The sequence below is a fragment of the Anomaloglossus baeobatrachus genome, chromosome 2, assembly GCF_048569485.1.
Source record: "Anomaloglossus baeobatrachus isolate aAnoBae1 chromosome 2, aAnoBae1.hap1, whole genome shotgun sequence".
NCBI classification, from domain to species: Eukaryota; Metazoa; Chordata; class Amphibia; order Anura; family Aromobatidae; genus Anomaloglossus; species Anomaloglossus baeobatrachus.
The window spans coordinates 149,282,252-149,302,928 of record NC_134354.1 but is presented as its reverse complement, the minus strand read 5'-3'; the positions used below and the strand labels follow the sequence as shown (position 1 = coordinate 149,302,928).

The 20,677-nt window shown below is 44.9% G+C and overlaps 1 protein-coding gene across 2 annotated transcripts in view; it reads right to left on the bottom strand.

Moving 5' to 3' along the window:
- ADGRG2 (adhesion G protein-coupled receptor G2) overlaps positions 1-20,677 on the bottom strand; it is a 229,208-nt gene that overhangs the window by 8,912 nt on the left and 199,619 nt on the right. For both annotated transcript variants that reach the window (XM_075335436.1, XM_075335437.1), the window contains 9 exons: positions 18,700-18,886; positions 18,367-18,523; positions 17,731-17,874; positions 15,872-15,997; positions 8,265-8,304; positions 5,404-5,507; positions 3,202-3,326; positions 1,708-1,979; positions 377-476 (listed from right to left, as the gene is read on the bottom strand). In XM_075335436.1, coding sequence (XP_075191551.1) covers positions 377-476; positions 1,708-1,979; positions 3,202-3,326; positions 5,404-5,507; positions 8,265-8,304; positions 15,872-15,997; positions 17,731-17,874; positions 18,367-18,523; positions 18,700-18,886 — 1,255 coding nt within the window. The remainder of the gene's footprint in view (positions 1-376; positions 477-1,707; positions 1,980-3,201; positions 3,327-5,403; positions 5,508-8,264; positions 8,305-15,871; positions 15,998-17,730; positions 17,875-18,366; positions 18,524-18,699; positions 18,887-20,677) is intronic.

Below are 20,677 nucleotides of genomic sequence, written 5' to 3'. Positions count from 1 at the left end.
AATGTAAAAAAAAACCGCTTGTAATGTAGATGCGTTTTTATTGCGTTTTTTCGTGCGTTTTGGATTTGTTTTTCACATCATGCATTTTTGATGCGGTTTTGTGACAAATATTGACAAAAATACTAGAAGAGTGAACATGCTGCATCTTTTTTGTCACAAACTATAGACAAATAAAACGCTGACAAATAAACTGCAAGGTGCACATTGCAAATCTGACTTCTCAGACTTTCCTGGGAAGTCAGAAGTCAGAAAGTTCTGACAACAAAACTGCACCAAAAAACGCAGCAAAAACGTGATAAAAAACGCAGCGTGCGCATGTAGCCTAATATGCATATGTAAGTGAACCCTGAATTAAAGAATGCTGAATTCAACTTACAAATAATCTGCAGATCCATTCGGATATTTTCCACTTATTTTGAGAAAATATAAGTCTTTGTTAATTGCAAGTATTATTGCCACGACCACAGCAGGAGCTCCTGGCATGAGACAAAGCATGAATCTTAGAAGACAATTAGACTGCTACATAATATCATATCGTATCAGAAAATAACTGATTGTTTGAATGAAGTTTCTGCATTAAAGGGAACCTGTCAGTTGATTCATACAACCCAAACCACAGGCAGCATGAATCAGAAGATGGCTATATGATTTGGTTTGACAGCATGAATCAACTGACAGGTTCCCTTTACATGTAGCTCTTTTAGGCGGGCTTTGCACACTACGACATCGCACGGTGGGATCAAATTGAAAGTGACGCACATCCGGCATCGCATGCGACATCGTAGTGTGTAAAGCCTAGATGATACGATTAACGAGCGCAAAATCGTCGTAATCGTATCATCGGTGCAGCGTCGGCGTAATTCATAATTACGCTGACGCGACAGTCCGATGTTGTTCCTCGTTCCTGCGGCAGCACACATCGCTTGGTGTGAAGTCGCAGGAGCGAGGAACATCTCCTACCGGCGTCACCGCGGCTTCCGTAGGATATGCGGAAGGAATGAAGTGGGCGGGATGTTTACATCCTGCTCATCTCCGCCCCTCCGCCGCTATTGGCCGCCTGCCGTGTGACGTCGCTATGACGCCGCACGACCCGCCCCCTTAGGAAGGAGGCGGGTCGCCGGCCAGAGCGACGGTCGCAGGGCAGGTGAGTGCATGTGAAGCTGGCGTAGCGATAATGTTCGCTACACCAGCTATCACATGATATCGTACCTGCGACGGGGGCGGGGACTATCGCGTGCGACATCGCAGCATCGGCTTGTGATGTCGCAACGTGCAAAGCCGCCCTTATTCTTTTCCACTCTGGACACTGAGCCTCATAATAGACAGAATCTTCTTGTTCTGTACAGATCACTTTTTAGCAATTATCTCACTATCATTACAGGCAGGACTACATTGTAAGGTGTAACCTGACCTATATATATAGAAACTCCTAGATCCACCATCATTCAATATCTAATTTTAATTAGTAAAAGAAGCACATGGAATTTTTATCTGTTAAATGCCATCCAAATCCTACAGAAGAAAATTGTAACATGCTCCATTATATCTGGAATTATTCCCTAGCGGAAATGCAACTAATTTGCAACTAATTTGTACGGTGAAATTTTCCAACTCTATATATTGAGTTGCTGTGGTTCAGAGGAAGACATTGATGGCATGTAACTCAATCCAGGAAAAATACACTCAACTATAAAATTAGACACTTACCCCATGCAATGATGCAGAACTTTAAGATGTATTTTCTTACGTAAGTATTGAAGACTTTCACAAGAGACAGATACATGTGGAAAGCTTCAAGCCCCATCCAGGTAATAGACACCAAAACAAAATAATGCAGAAATGCAGCAACGGAGATACAAAGTCCAGGAATATCATTATACAGTGCAATCCAAGGGTTTAGAAGGAATGTGAGGTTCAGGCAAACCAGGGCAGCACAAAGCTGAATTAAGATTTTAGATGGGTAATCTCTCCGTATTTTTCTAAAGTGAAAACAAAAAGTAACAATACAATGAATACTTCTAATATATGATTTATTTTACTATTTAGGATTCTAATTAGTAAAGCAAATGGTATTAAAAATAATAATGTTAACCACCTATTAACAAAAAAGACAACTCCCTTCAAGATTTGCAGGTATGTACACTTCACAATCAACCCACTGATTTTGATGGGTACAATGCAATGTTTTATTTCCTCTCCAGTGGAATTGGAATTAAACATTTGCTGACTGGGTTCCTTGGGAATTGCACTTTGTGCACATTCATTAGGCAATTTGTATTTTTGATGATTAACTTTATTGAACAACCACAGTGCTGTCCATCAATCCAAAAGGTTAATAAACCTGAATATTTAAGAAAGTGAAAGTGAGATTTTGTCTCACTATATCTATATCTATGTATGCAGAATTATTATGCAACTAAATTAAAAATGTATATTACCCATTTCAATTGTGTATTTGCATCTGTTAAAGTGAGAATAATAATCAATGAACATTTTAGTGGTAAAAATTGAATTTTTTTTGTTCACTGTCCAATTGTATAAAATTTTATGACACACCTGTGGTGTCAATATGCTTACAGCACCATCAAATTAATTGAGAGGTGTAGTTTGTAAAATGGGGTCACTTGTGGGGGATTTTGGCTGTTCTGGCACCTCAAGGTCTTTATTAATGTGACATGGCACGCCCAAACCATTCCAGCAAATTCTGAAGTCTAATATGGCGCTCCTTCCCTACTCGGTTTTGCTCTGTACCTCAAAAGTAGTTCCTGATTGCATGAAAAGTATTGGCGCACTAAGGAAAAATTACACAACAAACTGTGTGGTCCAAATTTTTTCTTATTGGCCCATGACAGCTCATCATGATATAGACAACTCTGCATTGCCACACACCATCCCAGCTTGCCTATTTTTTAGAACTCCAAAAGTAGCAACTTTTTGTTTTGGTTTGCTTATTTGTTTTATGCCTGATATCTGGCATTAACACTTTGATAAATCAGGGCCTCTGTGTCCAAGCCTTGTTGTTTTCATCTGATTTGAAAATACTATGTGGTAGTCCTGATTCATACAGTATATCAATGCTAGGACAGCTCAGAGCATATCGTGCTATTGTTAGATTATGCTCAGAAATGATCTGATAAAGATTTAGCAAATGCAGAGATCGTTAGAAAAGGTAAAATAATACATAAGAAAATGGTTACATACTCAAATGCTATGTACGTTACGAGTGTCACAGAGAGGAATATTGCAGACAGACCACATCCAATATATGTGATGAATGTCAAAATCAACACATCCTCAGGATTTAGTTTCTCGTTGGGCGATACATTCTAAAAGACAGTAAAGATTAGATTACAAAAAGAAATACAATTATTCAATGTTTTAAAAATAATTTTAATGAAACACACATTTATTAATGAGAATGTGTCCCCAGGTTTTGCTGCCTGATCCGAGGGTAACACAAAATATTTAGAGAGTGACCGTCATTACAGTGGTTTGTCAATTACTGGGTTACTGGGCTTTTTGCTATCCTTTTAATGCTGCAGCTCTGCTAGTCCTCTCAATGATGCTTCTGCTATATAATCCTTGATACTCAAGTGCTTGGCTATCCTGCACCCACAAGTGATTGGCAGCTCCCTGAAAACAGAGGATTGAAAACTGTGGCACAGACTGTTGACATCTCTGAATCTTCATGTTAATAAATTAAAGACATTGGAAATAATATATAGAATCTGTGTAATCATGGTGTAGTATCTGTTGTACCAATGCATGAAGTGTAAGATTCTTGAGACTCTTATGTCCCCAGATCACATGCTGACTGTTAAACTTCAGAATCTATTTTGCTAGAGCTGCTTTTCTCTGTCACATCACTATGACACATGCTTTCTACCTTTAGCCACTAGTCAGGGGCAGATTAAGTACTCATGCACACGTTGCGTAATTGCATGCGTTTACGCTGCGTATTGCACTGCAGCGTAAATGCATGCATCCTGCGTCCCCTGGACAATCTATGTAGATTGTGCATGATACGTGCGCACGATGCTTTTATGAATGCAGCGATTTGGATGCCAAAATTTTGACCCAAATCCGTGCGTTCATAAAATGAGCATGTCAATTATTCCATGTGCTATGGATGCAGCTCCCCTCTGTCTATGGTGGGGGCAGCAGCCATAGAGCATGAAATTGGCTTTTTTGTACAAAAAAAACCCCTGCATTTATTATGCAGTGTTTCTGCAGCGATTTGAAGTGCACATGTGCTGTCATATCGCTGCAGAATATTCAGCAGTTACGTGCGCATGAGCCCTAAGAGTAGCCAAGGCCCAGGGCAGTTTAGAAGACTTGTCCTGAAGACCAACCTATTTAAAGGATTTTGTCCCACAAAGACAATTTGTTTTCTAATAAAGCCACTACCACACCTATGAAAAAACTGATTTCTTCGGGATCCTCAACTCTGCTCAAGTTGTGCTTTTTGCCATTGCCCCATATAAGAAGGAGAGTCGGAGTAGCTGCCTTATTGTGATGCTTATTTGATGCCTCAAGTTAAAGAGGACTTATCAGATCTCCTGACTTGTGTATTTTAGTAAATAATTGTATTCCTAATGAAATAATGCTGAGGGATCATATAATTTAAGTCTGCATTGTTCTGTTACAATATTATTCCTGGATAAAAAAATATTATCATTAAATCGACAACAGGGTGTTAATAATTGGCAGTGTGTTCCTGCAATTTGATGTTTTTTAATAAAAGCCATCAGGGGAGCCACCTTAGGGATACTTTGCAAGCTTCGTCATTGCTAGCCGATGGTAGCGATGCCGAGCACGATAGTATCCGCCCCCGTCGCACATGCGATATCTTGTGATAGCTGCTGTAGCGAACATTATCACTACGGCAGCTTCACACGCACTTACCTGCCCTGCGACGTCACTCTGGCCGGCGACCCGCCTCCTTCCTAAGGGGGCAGGTCATGTGGCGTCACAGTGACGCCACACGGCAGGCGGCCAATAGAAGCGGAGGGGCGGAGATGAGCGGGACGTAAATATCCCGCTCACCTCCTTCCTTCCGCAAAGCCGGTGGAGGCAGGTAAGGAGAAGTTCCTCGCTCCTGCAGCTTCATACACAGTGATGTGTGCTGCCGCAGGAACGAGGAACAACATCGTACCTGTCGCTGCAGCGAAATTATGAAAATGACCGACACTACACAGATCGCCGATTTACGACGCTTTTGCGATCGTTTATCGGTGCATCTAGGCTTTACACGTTGCAACGTCGTTACTGGCCCCGGATGTGCGTCACTTTCGATTTGACCCCAACGACATCGCTGTAGCGATGTCACAACGTGCAAAGTACTTACTCTTGCTGACAGATTTTCGGTAATGCAGTCAGATTTAAAAAAATATAGTTACTTACCAATAATATTGCAAAGCTGGTTAGATGATTACATTTACAGACTGTTTCACTTTGTGTTGTGTTAGCAACTATGCAGCCATATGATGACCAGCCGCCAATTCCATCTGTTGAACAAAGAATATTAAATCATTTATGTAATAGTCAGTGCAAATTTCATATCATGTTATATATAATGGGGCTCACACAGACGCTTGCCATTACTAATCTAGGGCAGCTGTGAATTGACATTAACCCCTTACTACCCTGAATGCCGCAGCACTAGGGCATTCGGGAACAGCTGGGTAAAATTGCGGGATTGTCACATCTACTGGATGCGACAATTTGGACAGCTGCAGGCCGCTATTTTCACGCTAGGGAGCCCCAATAAGCATAGGTTCTCCAGCCTGAGAATACCAGCCCCAGCTGTCGGCTTTATCACGGCTGGGTATCAAAATTCGGGGGGGCCCACACGCTGTTTTCTTTAAATTATTTATTTAAATATTTAAAACAAAAAAAGCTGCATGTGGTTCCTCCTATTTTGATACACAATCATGATAAGTGCATGGCTGGGGGCTGCAGCCTGTAGCCGTATGCTTTATCTGTGCTGGGTGTCATAATATGGGGGAACACAAGCCAATTTATTTATTTTTACTGTACAATAGACCCGCAGACAGTACCTGTGATTGGTTGCAGTCAGACGCTGTCACACAGGCTGGGGGTACATCTGACTGCAACCAATCACATTTGCCGGTGGGAGGCGAAAGCAGTGCATTATGCAATGAAGGTAATGAGCGGCCCTGGAAATGAATGAGTGGCCAGAATGCAGTTACAGCCGTGACGGAGCCTCAGTAAGTACAGCCTGCTTGCTTCATTCTTATTTTATTTTATTTTTTTTTATTTCCCCGAGTTAAATGGAAGTAAACTCGGGACTACAGAACAGAAGGACTTGGGTATTCTCATTACAAATAAGCTAAGCAGGAGCACTCAATGTCAGGCAGCAGCTGCTAAAGCAAACAAAATTTTAGGGTGTATAAAAAGAGAGATTAGATCCCGTGATCCCAACGTATTGTTACCCCTCTATAAATCACTTGTAAGGCCACATCTGGAATATGGGATCCAGTTTTGGGCTCCACATTTTAAAAAGGACATTCTGAAGTTAGAGTCAGTTCAAAGGCGGGCAGCTAGACTACTACAAGGAATGGAAGGCCTCCCATATGATGACAGGTTGAAAAAGTTAGATATGTTTAGCTTAGAAAAAAGACGTCTCAGAGGAGATCTCATTTATATGTATAAATACATGTGTGGTCAATATGACTTATTTCTTCCAAAGACAATACTAAGGACCAGGAGGCACTCACTGCGAGTGGAAGAAAAGCAATTACGATAGCTAAATAGGAAAGGGTTCTTTACAGTTAGAGCAGTCAGACTGTGGAATGCCCTACCACAAGAGGTAGTAATGGCAGATACAATAACAGCTTTGAAAAAAGGGCTGGATGATTTCCTCAGTACACACAACATTGTTGGTTATAAATGACTCAGGGGTACTTTGCACACTACGACATCGCAAGCCGATGCTGCGATGCCGAGCGTGATAGTCCCCGCCCCCGTCGCAGCTGCGATATCTTGTGATAGCTGCCGTAGTGAATATTATCGCTACGGCAGCTTCACATGCACTCACCTGCCGTGCGACGTCGCTCTGGCCGGCGAACTGCCTCCTTATTAAGGGGGCGAGTCGTGCGGCATCATAGCGACGTCACACGGCAGGCAGCCAATAGAAGCGGAGGGGCGGAGATGAGCGGGACGTAAACATCCCACCCACCTCCTTCCTTCCGCATTGCAGCCGGGACGCAGGTAACGAGATGTTCCTCGCTCCTGCGACTTCACACACAGTGATGTGTGCTGCCGCAGGAACGAGGAACAACATCGGACCATCGCGTCAGCGTAATTATGGAATTCGCCGACGCTACACCGATGATACGATTACGACGCTTTTGCGCTCGATAATCGTATCATCTAGGATTTACAAACTACGATGTCGACAGCGACGCTGGATGTGCGTCACTTTCGACATGACCCCACCGACATCGCAGCTGCGATGTCGTAGTGTGCAAAGCCCGCCTCAGTGTCCAAATGTAGAACTGGTGGAGGAAGGATGAACTAGATGGTCCTAGGTCTTTTTTCAACCTAAGTAACTATGTAACTATGTAATGAGTTGTCGGATCTGGATCAATACTCGGAATTCCGGGCCTGGGTGTGGCACTTGAGTATGTTTGAGACCGCGTAGATCCGAACTTTAAGGCTATGTGCCCACGGGACAACGTACCTGCGGATTTTGCCGCGGAAAACTTGCGGATTTATCTGAATTTTCTAGATAAATCCGCAGGTTCTAGCAAGTACAGACACTCCCCATGTTACCTTATGGGATTTTGGGAGTGCTGTATCAATGCTGCGGTATATGCGGCTGCGGAAAATGCTGCAGATTTCCCGCAGCCGCACGTAACTGCATGTCAATTATTCAGAGCACAGCTGAAAAGCTCTGTTCTGAAACTTTGGTGACTGCAGAATTCGTGCGCTCTGGATGCTGCCTCTCCCTATAGATAGAATGGAGACAGCATGCAAAGCGCACGAAAGAAGTGACATGTTGCTTTTTAGAACGTAGCGTTTTGGCAGCATGCAAATCGCTGCGTTCTAAAACGCCACGTGGGCATGGATTATGCACAATCTTCATAGATTGTGCTGGGGACGCAGGACGCATGCAGTTACGCTGCAGTGCAGATCGCAGCGTAACTGCATGCAATACGCACACGTGGGTACATAGCCTAAGTTATTCCATGGTGTATAGAAACTTACGATTTTTACAATTTTCAGTATAGCATACTTACTGTTCTTATTAAAGTCCCAAAACACACAGTCCACTTTATCCTGTGGAAACAGAGTTATAATGTAACATTAATATATAATATGTTTTTTTTTCCTTTTTATAGCACAATAAAAATGGATATTTTTAATAAGTCTTAGACTGACAGTAGCATGCAACCGTTTGTACACCTCTGGTAAAAATTACTGTTAAGGGGGCTTTACACGATAGCGATATCGCTATCGTGCGTACCCGCCCCTATCGTTTGTGCGACATGGGCATATCGTTGCCCGTCGCGCACAAAATCGCGCACCCCCATCACACGGCTTACCTGCCCTGCGATGTCGCTCTGGCCGGCGATCTGCCTCCTTTCTAAGGGGGCGGTTCGTGCGGCGTCACACGGCAGGCGTCCAATAGAAGTGGAGGAGCGGAGATCAGCAGGACGTAACATCCCGCCCACCTCCTTCCTTCTGCATTGCCGGTGGAGGCAGGTAAGGAGATGTTCCTTGCTCCTGCGGTGTCACACATAGCGATGTGTGCTGCCGCAGGAACGAGGAACAACATCGCTAATGAAAGATAAACATTTTTTTTGTTTTAGGACGACCTCTCCACGGCAAACGATTTTGGCCGCTTTTGCGATCGTTTTAGATCGCACATAAGTGTCACATGCTGCGATATCGTTAATGACGCCGGATGTGCGTCACTAACGACGTGACCCCGACGATAAAACATCGATATCGTAGCGTGTAAAGCCCCCTTTATACTGAACAGTTAAACAAGTGGAAATGATCTTTAAAAGGCATAAAGTTAAAGAAGCTCCATTTCCTATGTATTTTAGGCAAAAAAAAAAGTTAATCTTTTATATTTTAAAAATTACACAAAGGAAAATGCGCCATTGCAAACGTTTGGACACCCTTGGAGATTTGTGTGCTCAAATAACTTTGATCAATGTTTCAGACCTTAATTAGCCTGTTAGGGTTGTGGCTTGTTCCCAATCTTCGTTAGGAAAGGCCAGGTGATGCAAATTTCACAGCTTTATTAAATCCCAGCCTCTTCTAACCTTGTGCCAAAAAACAGCAACCATGGGTTCTTCTAAGTAGCTGCCCACCACTCTGAAAATGAAAATGGTGGATGCCCACAAAGCAGCAGAAGGTTATAAGAAGATATCAAATAGTTTACAAGTTTCCCTTTCCTCAGTTCGAAACACAGTTAAGAAATAGTAGTTAACAGGAACAGTGGAGGTCAAGATAAGGTCTGGAAGACCAAGCAAAATTTCAGCCCAAGATCAAGCAAAAGAGAGAGCTGCTCATGGGATTGCTAGGGAGGCGAATCAGAATCCCCGCTTGAATGCAAAAGACCTTTGGGAAGACTTAACAAACTCTCGAGTTGTGGTACATTGTTTTACTGTTCAGAGACACCTGCAAAAATATGGCCTTCGTGGAAGACTCCTCAGAATAAAACCTCTGCTGCATCCTCACCATAAAATTCATAGTCAGAAGTATGCAAAAGAACATCTAAAAAAGCCCTGATGCATTTTGTAAACAACAATTCCTGTAGACCGATGAAGTTGAAATAGAACTTTTTGACTACAATGATCAAAGCTATGTGTGGAGAAAAAGGGGAGCAGAATTTCAGGAAAAAGAACATATCACTGACTATTAAGTATGGGGTGGATCAATCATGCTTTGGGGTAGTGATGCAGCCAATGGCACAGGGAACATTTCATAGGTAGAGGGAAGAATGGGTTCAATGAAATTTCAACAAATTCTTGCTGCAAACATAACACTATTTGTAAAAAAGCTGAAGTTGTAAAAGGATGGCTTTCTACAAATGGATAATGATCCTAAAACACACGTCAAAATCCACAACAGACTACCTCAAAAGGTGCAAGTTGAAGTTTTTACAATGGACCTCACAGTTTCCTGATCTGAATGTGACGCCCTGGCATATCAGGCTGTCACAGGGTGTTGCACAATTTTCCTTTCCGTGCAGCATCCATCTCTCCCTTGGTTCCAGGTGTCACCCAGTGATGTGCTAAGACCAGCATGCAAATCCAACACACACACCAGGGGGCAGGTCTAGTGAGGAAAGGGCCTCCCACCGAAGGGTTAAGCAGACTGGGTGGGAGGTGACTAGTTAGTCATCGGCTGGGGAACAAAGAGAGCAGAGGGCTCTCAAGCAGCTCTGAGGGAGGAGAGCAGGCTGGGGAGTTGGAGCTCCCAGACAGCGTGAGTGCAGCCTCAGAGAGTGAGGGGCTATGGAAGTGGAGGTTCCCGGAGGGTCAGACTGGACCAAAGCACACTAGTAACATCACTGGGAACGGTCACCTGGACATGCTCCCCCTCAGCGGCAGCGGTACTGAAGGACGTTTGGTTGAATCACTGCCTGTGTGTTCATTGACCTCACACATCAGCACAGCCTCATCCAGCACCACGACAACCACTGTGAGTTTCTCTGCTCCTGTCTCCCAGGCCTACAGCCCACGGCTCCCTATCCTTCCACTACCGAGCCCCGGGACACCTTCACCCTGCCCACGGAGGGGTTAACATCACAAGCTGCCATTGAATCGCTCCCGGGCAGGGATGCCAGGATTCTGCCATACTGTTCCTGGACAACGCAGAGGCAAGATGGCGGAGCAGAGCTGGACACCGGAACGTGCAGGTTCCCGGGACCGAGACTTGGATTGAAAAAGAGACCGAGCAGCTGTGCAGGAAAATGCGGACGCAGTTCCTGTTCATATTGAATCACTGGAGGGAAGAGATGAGGAGTCTGGCACTGGAGGTGCGAGCCCGTGAGATCGAAATCCCACGTGAAGAAAGGGTAAGCGGTTACCCAGTCCCTGATGATTACCTTAATCCAGCCATGGCGGCTGAGGGATCCGGTCCGCCCCCGCTTGCGGCAACCACTTCACCGTCACCTACCCAGTCCTAAGCAGACGCCGAGCTGCCATCACCCATCCCGGCAGCGGAACCTGCAATATTCTTATGTGAAGCTCCAGCAGCAGCCCCGATGTCTACTGTCATCACAGTCACGTCAGCGGTCACCCGGACCCCGGCCAGACCAGACCCGACCGCATCACTAGGCCCGTCCTCAGAGGCGGAGCACCCGTGCCCTGCAACCCCGGCTGTGGAGCAGTCGGTACATCTACCCACAAGTTCATAGTTTAAAAGTTGTATATGGACTGTCACTCTTGTTGAACCTCCCCGTGGTCCTTGGAGAAGACCATCTGGACCCCCAGGTGGGGGGTGACAGGAAGTTCTGTTATAATTAGACTGCGCCAGCCTTGTTGAACCTTTTTCCACCCGTTGTTACAGAAAAAAACTGCCAGGGCCTTGGACGGTGCTGTGCTGGTAGACGGCACCAGGAGGTCCCGGTGGGGGTCGGCGCAAGGGGTAACGGCTACCAGGTTGCTTAGGACTGTTACCAGAGTTGTCTGTTACAACACCTGGGATCTTAACCTGGTCACGGACCCACCATAGGTATGCAGAGGGTCAAATTGTTTGGGTGGCGGATTAACGGGATCCGGGACATTGGGAGTGTGGACTCTGAGTATTTTTGCAGTGTTGGAAGTGTGCCTCCCCTGTGAGGGATGGAAAATATTTATACCATGTTATCCTTTTTTTCCTCCTTACAGGAGCAGTTTTAAATAAACCCTGATGTGTCCTGTAGCTCGGGAACGAGCTACATTCAACCAAGGGGGAATGTGACGCCCTGGCCTATCAGGCCGTCACAGGATGTTGCACAATTTTCCTTTCCGTGCAGCATCCATCTCTCCCTTGGTTCCAGGTGTCACCCAGTCATGTGCTAAGACCAGCATGCAAATCACACACACACACACACCAGGGGGCAGATCCAGTGAGGAAAGGGCCTCTCACCAAAGGTTTAAGCAGACTGGGTGGGAGGTGACTAGTTAGTCGTTGGCTGGGGAGCAAAGAGAGCAGAAGGCTCTCAAGCAGCTCTGAGGGAGGAGAGCAGGCTGGGGAGTAGGAGCTCCCAGACAGCGTGAGTGCAGCCTCAGAGAGTGAGGGGCTGTGGAATTGGAGGTTCCCGGAGGGTCAGACTGGACCAAAGCACACTTGTAACATCACTGGGAATGGTCATCTGTACGTGCTCCCCTCAGCAGCAGTGGTACTGAAGGACGTTTGGTTGAATCACTGCCTGTGTGTTCATTGACCTCACACATCAGCACAGCCTCATCCAGCACCACGACAACCACTGTGAGTTTCTCTGCTCCCTGTCTCCCAGGCCTACAGCCCACGGCTCCCAATCCTTCCACTACCAAGCCCCGGGACACCTTCCACCTGCCCACGGAGGGGTTAACATCACAAGCTGCCATCGCATCGCTCCCGCGCGCTCCCCCAAACGCAGCAGTGGTGGTATCCCACATTACCATGACCCATGGGTAGCATCACGAACTGTAAATATACCGTCCCCTGTACATATTCCCCTTTATTGAGTCACCGAACGACCTCCGGGTCCGGAGACCCCTCAAGCCACTGCGGATCCGGATCTGAGCAGCCCGGCTGCTGGCACGGGGATGCCACATGAACATAATTGAAAATCTGTGGCTAGACCTCAAAAGAGTAGTGCATGCAAGACGACCCAGTAATCTCACAGAACTGGAAGACTTTTCCAAGGAAGAACGGATGAAAATCACTCCAACAAGAAAGACTCTTGGCTGGTTACAAAATACAGTGGAACTTTGGTTAACGAGAACAATCTGTTTTGGGAGTGTGCTTGTTAACCAAGTTACTCGTTCAGCAAAGCAAGATTTCCCATAGGAAATCATTGCAATGCAGACAATTCGTTCCACAACTTGTTAAATGTCCCATCCTGCTTCCCTAATGTGCTATTCCACACATGCACAAACACACACAAACACGCACAAACACACACAAACACGCACAAACAAACACACACAAACACGCACAAACACACACGCACACACACAAACACACACGCACACACATATATTATGCTCACCTTACCTTCTTTCCGTTCCATTGTCGGTCTCCTGGATTTTGCAGTTCGCCGGTATAGGCTGTGTATCGGGTAACCATCGCGACGAGGGAGGAACTTCCGCTGCCAGTGCGCTGACGTCAAAGGCAGGAGCACTTGCTTCTGATTGGCCAGCGCGGTGCCTTTGAGTAGCGGCTGACAGTGGAAGTTCCTCCATTGTCGCGATGGTTACCCGATACACATCCTGTAGCGTCGAACTACAAGAACCATGAGGCCGGCGATGGAACGGAAGGTAAGGTGAGCATAATATGTGTGTGTGTGCGTGTGTGTTTGTGTGTGTTTCTGCGTGATTGTGTGTGTTTGTGCGGACTGCAAGAGCGGGTTAGAGCGCGGTGGATGTACGAAACCGGAAGTGTGTGCGGTGAGTATTTTGCTTGTACAGCAAAGCTTGCTCGTAAACTGAGTTACAAATTTACAGCAAGCTTTGCTCGTTAAGCGAAATACTCGCTAACTGGGTTACTTGTTAAGTGAGGTTCCACTGTAATTTACAAGCTGTGATACTTGCCGAAGGAGGAGCTACTAGGTACTAACCATGTTGGGTGCCACAACTTTTACATCGGCCCATTTTCCTTTTTTGTTCATTTAAAAATGCAAAAGATTACATTTTTTTTGCCTAAAACACAAAGTGAATGTGTCATCTTTGACTTTATGCCTTTTAGAGATCATTTAATCTTCAACTTGCTTAACTGTTCACAATATCAGTCATTTTGACTAGGGGTGCCCAAGCTTTTGTATGCCACTGTATGCGCTAATTCTTACTTTCACTTATATGACCACCCGATGATACATGAATGGTCTGGGGTCAATCAGGCTAAGCTTGGCAGAATAAGATCACAGGACGACCACTAATTGGACAACCCCTTTTTAAATTACAAAGTTCCCCGATTCAAATAAGAAAACTTATATTTGCCTCCCATACTGGCACTGTTTCAGCTATGTTGCCACATTGCCATTAATATTCTATCACCCCCTAGGAACAGCAGTGCTGCTATCACTGGAATAGCACCGCTGCAGGAGGTGAGCATACATTGTATTTATCCTATATGGGTCACTGAATTAATTAAATGAATATACTCAAGTTATCTCTTGAGCAGCCTTGAGCTGTACAGTCTCCTAAGTTTCCTTCCTTGTTTCTGGCAAGGCGGGCATTTCTCCTTGAGTGACAGCTCTGGTGACTAGTAGAGCTGTAGTATTAGTAGAACTCTAACGCGGGCGTCACGCGGTACGATCTCTCGTGCGATCACACAAGCAATTGTATCCGCCCCCGTCGTTTGTGCGTCACGGGCAAATCGCTGCCTGTGTCGCACAAAGTCGTTAAACCGCCGTCACACGTACTTACCTGCTGAGCGACCTTGCTGTGGGCGGAGAACATCCTCTTCCTGAAGGGGGAGGGACGTTCGGCATCACAGCGACGTCACACAGCGGCCGGCCAATAGAAGCGGAGGGGCGGAGATGAGCAGGACGTAAACATCCCGCCCACCTTCTTCCTTCCGCATAGCCGGCGGGAGCCGCGGGACGCAAGTAAGCTGTGTTCATCGTTCCCGGGGTGTCAAACGGAGCGATGTGTGCTGCCCTGGGTACGATGAACAACCAGCTGAAAGAAAAATAAACAATTTTTTAAAAATGAGCGACGAGTGACAGATAAACGATTTGCACACGATTTGCAACCGTTTTCCGTCGCTCGTAGGTGTCACACGGGACGATGTCGCAAACGATGCCGGATGTGCGTCACAAAAACCGTGACCCCGACGATGCATCGCACGATAGATCGTCTCGTGTGACGCCTGCATTAAGCTCAGTAAAGTTCTACTTCACACATTCAGCCCTCAGCGGTTTGTTTTGGAGTTTACACTGCTATCACTGAAATTTACACACAGAGATACCAAGGAATTTGAAAAAGCACACAGCTTAGGACAACAAAAGCAAAGCAGGAAGACAAAATTAGGAGCCCTGCTGTAAAAGCTGCAGACTGGTGATTTACAGTATATCACAAAAGTGAGTAAACCCCTCATATTTTTATAGATGTTTTATTACATTTTCATGGAACAACACTGAAAATATGACACTTTGATACAATGTAAAATAGTCAGTGTACAGCTTGTATAACAGTGTAAATTTGGTGCCCTCTAAATAACCCAACACACAGCCATAAACCATTGGCTGCTGCACGGTGGCCAAGACCATACAGCGGTATAACAAGACATGTTCCACTCAGAACAGGCCTACGGAGCTAACTGATGTTTAGAAATCAAAGGAAATGAACCCCTTTCTTGGAAAGTAACTACTGCGCACACTTGGTGAGGGGCTGGAAACCGAGCTCCATGGAAATAGTTGCACACTATAAAGATAAAATCTCTCATTTCAGGATAATGGCTACAGGTATAAGATGCAAGTCAATTGCTTATTTTCATGCTGTCTAACTAATTAAAGCAATTTAACATCGCTCATAGTCATTAGCACTATATCATCATATTCGGACTGTCAGGAATACTTTTGCAGATAGGAAAATCAAATACATTTTAATAGGGGCAAATATTGTGTCAGTATTTCGCAAGAATACTGGCACATATAAACTACGGTATAGCCCTGGTATACAGATAATAACATACTTACTGAGATATTCTTTGCTGAAGTCTTTAGTGCCACAGTAATATTTTCACTTAAATTAATTACTGAGAGGTTTGCAACACTTGACGATATCACATTGCTTAGCAATTGTTGATTTTTGAGTGATGAGTCCTGATAAATATGCAGAAATAGTGTTAAAACATGTACTGAAAATTGCCTTAAAACAATTTGTCATGGGAGGAAAATGTTTTGATACACTCTACTTTTGTAACTAATAGAGATGGGCGAGAGTGCTCGGCACTTAATTGAGCATTAGGGTGCTCGGGTACTCAGCCGAGTATCGCGGGTTCTCAGATGTTTAGTCCATAAAACAACGACCACAACGCACAGGCTTGCTTCACTGCATGATGTGTGCAGGCACTCCGGAGAGAGCCACTGGCACTTTCTGAATGGCTCTCCCGAGGGATAAAACAACATTCTCGGAGATAATGTGACCCCCCTCCAAACCCCCCCCCCTGCCCTATCTAATACTCATTTTATGGCTTCCTGTATGTGGGCAGAGACCCGAGCAGGCCAGTCATAGACTTTCCATTACTTTAGTGCTTACCCATCTCTAGACACTAACAATAGCCTAAGTCTTGTGTGGTATTTTCAACTGGTCTGCTGTAAATATATGAAGACGATTCCTATAATAAAACACTACACTGGGTGCAATAACAGATTCCTGCCAATGGCTGCATTCAGTTAGGAGGTGCTGTTTTGCTATCGTAGTTGCTAAAAGCATCATTGCTTGTTAATTACACTGGTGCAGGGATCTCCTACAACTGTGAACTCCACAAAATGTTAGCCCTAAATCTTCAGACACATAACTATGCACAACATTAAGCTTGAAGGTAGACATGAGTTTAGCAGTGACAGCTCTGGACTATTAGATAGCTGTTAGAGGCAACAATAACAGGATACAGACTAGCCTCATCATTAGTCTAATGACACATAGGTAGTTTTCACACTGGTCCCACAGTGCTGATCACCCAAAATAAGGCTGGGGTCACACGGCCATATATTCTCTCATACATGAGAATCGGGCTGGTAGAATCACTCAGTTAAAGCTCTACCAGAGCTCAGCTGTTAAGAACACGTAAAACTTAATTTATCCATCCTCTCCATTGCCTGTATCCAACAGTAATCGGACAGCACTAGGATGACATCTGAGTGCAGTCCGATGTTTCACATACCCCCATATTCTTGTATGGGTGTGCGTAATGTGAATATTGAAGCCACTAGCAGCATGCTGCAATTGATTTCTCATGCCGAATTGGCATGAGAAACAAATCACAGATCTGCATTGCCCCATTGTATAAAACTGGTACTAGTGGTATACGATAAAAATCTGATGCCCCAGTCTGTGTTATACTCTTATATTAACAAGCTCTTATACCAGGATTTATGATGCCCTTAGTTCAGTTGATCACATACACAGCCAGGCCAAGAGTTGCAGCCATAAAACGATTATGTGAAATTGACCTGAACAGTTTATCTTTATTGCCAATATATGCAAACATATGCTATCCATACACACGAAGAATAGTTTGACCGATTGGTCGGCGGCCTGACTCTCCCATACACAGGAGCACTTTCTCTGATAAGCTTTCCTGTGCTCGCTGAGAGCTGCTGCCAGACTTTTCTGGCAGCGGCTTACCTTGCTAAGAACAAAAGGATCGGAGATGCCAGACATCACTAAAGATGGGAAGGCCACCATACATTTTAGACTGTCTGCCTAGCCTGCCAACATTGGTCAACGCTGCTTGAATGTGTATGGAGACCTTAGGTGAGATCTCACAGTCAGCACGTATTGTTCTATCTCACACAATCATCCTATCATTAATATAAGTTCTAGGTTATACCATGAAGAATGACGTCTTTGCATAATAGTTGAACTGTACTCTGGAGGCGTTCTTTTTATCATCAGGAGACATGTCATTAATTAATGAGGCAGGCAGAAGAATGGATGCAGCACTGTTTGCCGGAGCTTGGGGACCCAAAGATACCTTTCCATAAAAAGAATACAATGACATTAATCCATATAGTATCTGTCTATAAATCAATGCCAGTAACAACAAACAATTAAATAGGTGGATATTTAAATTATTGCGTAAGCTATATTGTAGAACAATTTGCAACTTTTACACCCTTTGTTTTTAAAAGGTGGCAAAGCTTAGTGAAAGGCAAAGTGGTCTGACAAAATCACTATATACCAAAATTTGTGTAAATTAAACTGCAAATCTACCCCATCATTTGATTTTCTGCTGCACAATCTGCCAGAGATTTATTAAGAGGTGTATGTTTGCGGTGGCTTCTTATATCTGTCTCACTACTAAACTAAGCACATGGTGTTCACAATGTAATATAAGATTGCTGACCATTGTGCACATAGACTTCTAGATCTTTCTAGCTATTTCTAATAACACTACATTTACTAATTAAGTTTACGTATTTTATAAGCAATTAATATATTACGATACAATCGATATATACCCTACCTGTAGGCCAGATGAGGAGTCGACACCGAATGATGTTCCTGTGAAAAAGCTATCATTGACTTTACTCACTGCCAGTGCCAAAGACTGAGAGGTCAGATTTATGGAATTTCCAGGGAAAGTCAGCAGTAAACCAATTTTGTCCACTATCTTAATTAACCTGTAAACACCAAAGAAAATATATTTAGACTACCGAGACTAGACATCCATCTGCGTGTGCTGGAAACCAATAATGAGATCTATATTTCAGAACACTCGTTATATTAGAGGGATCTGCCATTACTCAGGTCCTGGTGACTCGCAAGAGATATTTTAGGCTGAAACAGACTGAATTACCTGTTGGAGAATGGTCCAAGTAGATCTTGAGAGACATTTAAAAAAGTGTTCATGCAATCGAGCGCTGCTGCTGCTTCATCGGGGCTCAATTCTCCAGACAACAGGTCTTCTAACTGGTACACACTGCTGTTTACAATGGATGAGTTGGGATTTGCAGATATCTGGCTGTTCACATTGTTAAAAGCATCTTTGAACAAGAAAAAAGAAATGCAATTAAGCAATTAGCTGAAACTTCAAATAATACATTTTGACACATGTTGCTGGTAATGTAAAGGCCCAGTCACACTAAACAACTTACCAGCGATCCCAACAATGATACAACCTGATAGGGATCGCTGGTAAGTTGCTAGGAGGTCACTGGTGAGATGTCACACTAAGCGATGCTCCAGCGATCCCACCAGCAACCTGACCTGGCAGGGATCGCTGGAGCGTCGCTACACGGGTTGCTGGTGAGCTGTCACACAGGAAGGTCTCACCACCAACCAGTGACCAGCACCCAGCCCCCAGCGCCGCGTGGAAGCGATGCTGCGCTTGGTAACTAAGGTAAATATCGGGTAAGCAACCCGATATTTACCTTGGTTACCAGCGCACACCGCTTAGCGCTGGCTCCCTGCACACCTAGCCACAGTACACATCGGGTTAATTGCCTGATGTGTACTCTGCTACGTGTGCAGGCAGCAGGAGCCGGCTTCTGCGGACGCTGGTAACCACGGTAAACATCGGTTAACCAAGAAGCCCTTACCTTCGTTACCCGATATTTACCTTCGTTACCAGCGTCCGCCGCTCTCACACTGCCAGTGCCGGCTCCCTGTTCCCTGCACTCCTAGCCACAGTACACATCGGGTTAATTACCCGATGTGTACTGTGGCTACGTGTACAGAGAGCAGGGAGCCGGCACTGACACCTGAGAGCGGCGGACGCTAGTAACGAAGGTAAATATCGGGTAACCAAGGGAAGGGCTTCTTGGTTACCCGATGTTTACCGTGGTTACCAGCGTCCACAGAAGCCGGCTCCTGCTGCCTGCACATTCAGTTGTTGCTCTGTCGCTGTCACACACAGCGATCTGTGCTTCACAGCGGGAGAGCAACGACTAAAAAATGGCCCAGCACATTCAGCAACAACCAACGACCTCACAGCAGGGGCCAGGTTGTTGCTGGATGTCACGCACAGCAACATCGCTAGCAACATCGCTGCTACGTCACAAAAGTTGTTCCTTAGCAGCGATGTTGCTAGCGATGTTGCTTAGTGTGACGGGGCCTTTATACATTTTTTTTGAAGAATAGCTTTGCAGTATAGGTAAGGTTTACTCAATATTTCTGACAATAGGTTGTCTGGCCTTGGGGTACAAGTCTACAATCATTCTATGTGACTGCACACTTGTGAATTCTCACTGCTCACGCACTGTCAGGATTCTCTGGTGCCGGCACCAGCAGCAGGTGGGCGCATGACCGCTAGTAATCTGATTTGCATATTTCCGGCCACATTTCAACTAGTTGTATCTGGCCTCACTAAATTCAATTGTATTGAATGAGGACATGCACATCCAGTCGGCAAGCACTAGAGAATCCTGACAGTGTGCACGTAACGCGTTGTGAAGATTTACAAGTCTGCAGTCACATAGAGTGATTGAAGACTTGTACTCCAAGGCCAGACAACCCCTTTAAAGGAAATCTGTTAAGGGGATTTACCCCCATAACAATAGAAGCACTTTATCAGGCTCCTAATAATGTCTCAAATATGACTTTATTACAAGTAACTCTTTGTTCAGTTTGTGAATAAACAATGTTTAATCCTGGTGCTTGTGTATAGGGCTACTACAGAAACACCATCACATATCCTAGTGTTTTACTTATATCATGCCACAGCGGAGTGAAAGGCAAACCATTATGAACAGGGACAGCGATAAGGAGAGGAATCCAATCTTTTCCTCTGCCCTGCTTTGTCTGCATAGCAGATTTCTTCCAAGCCAGCACGAAAC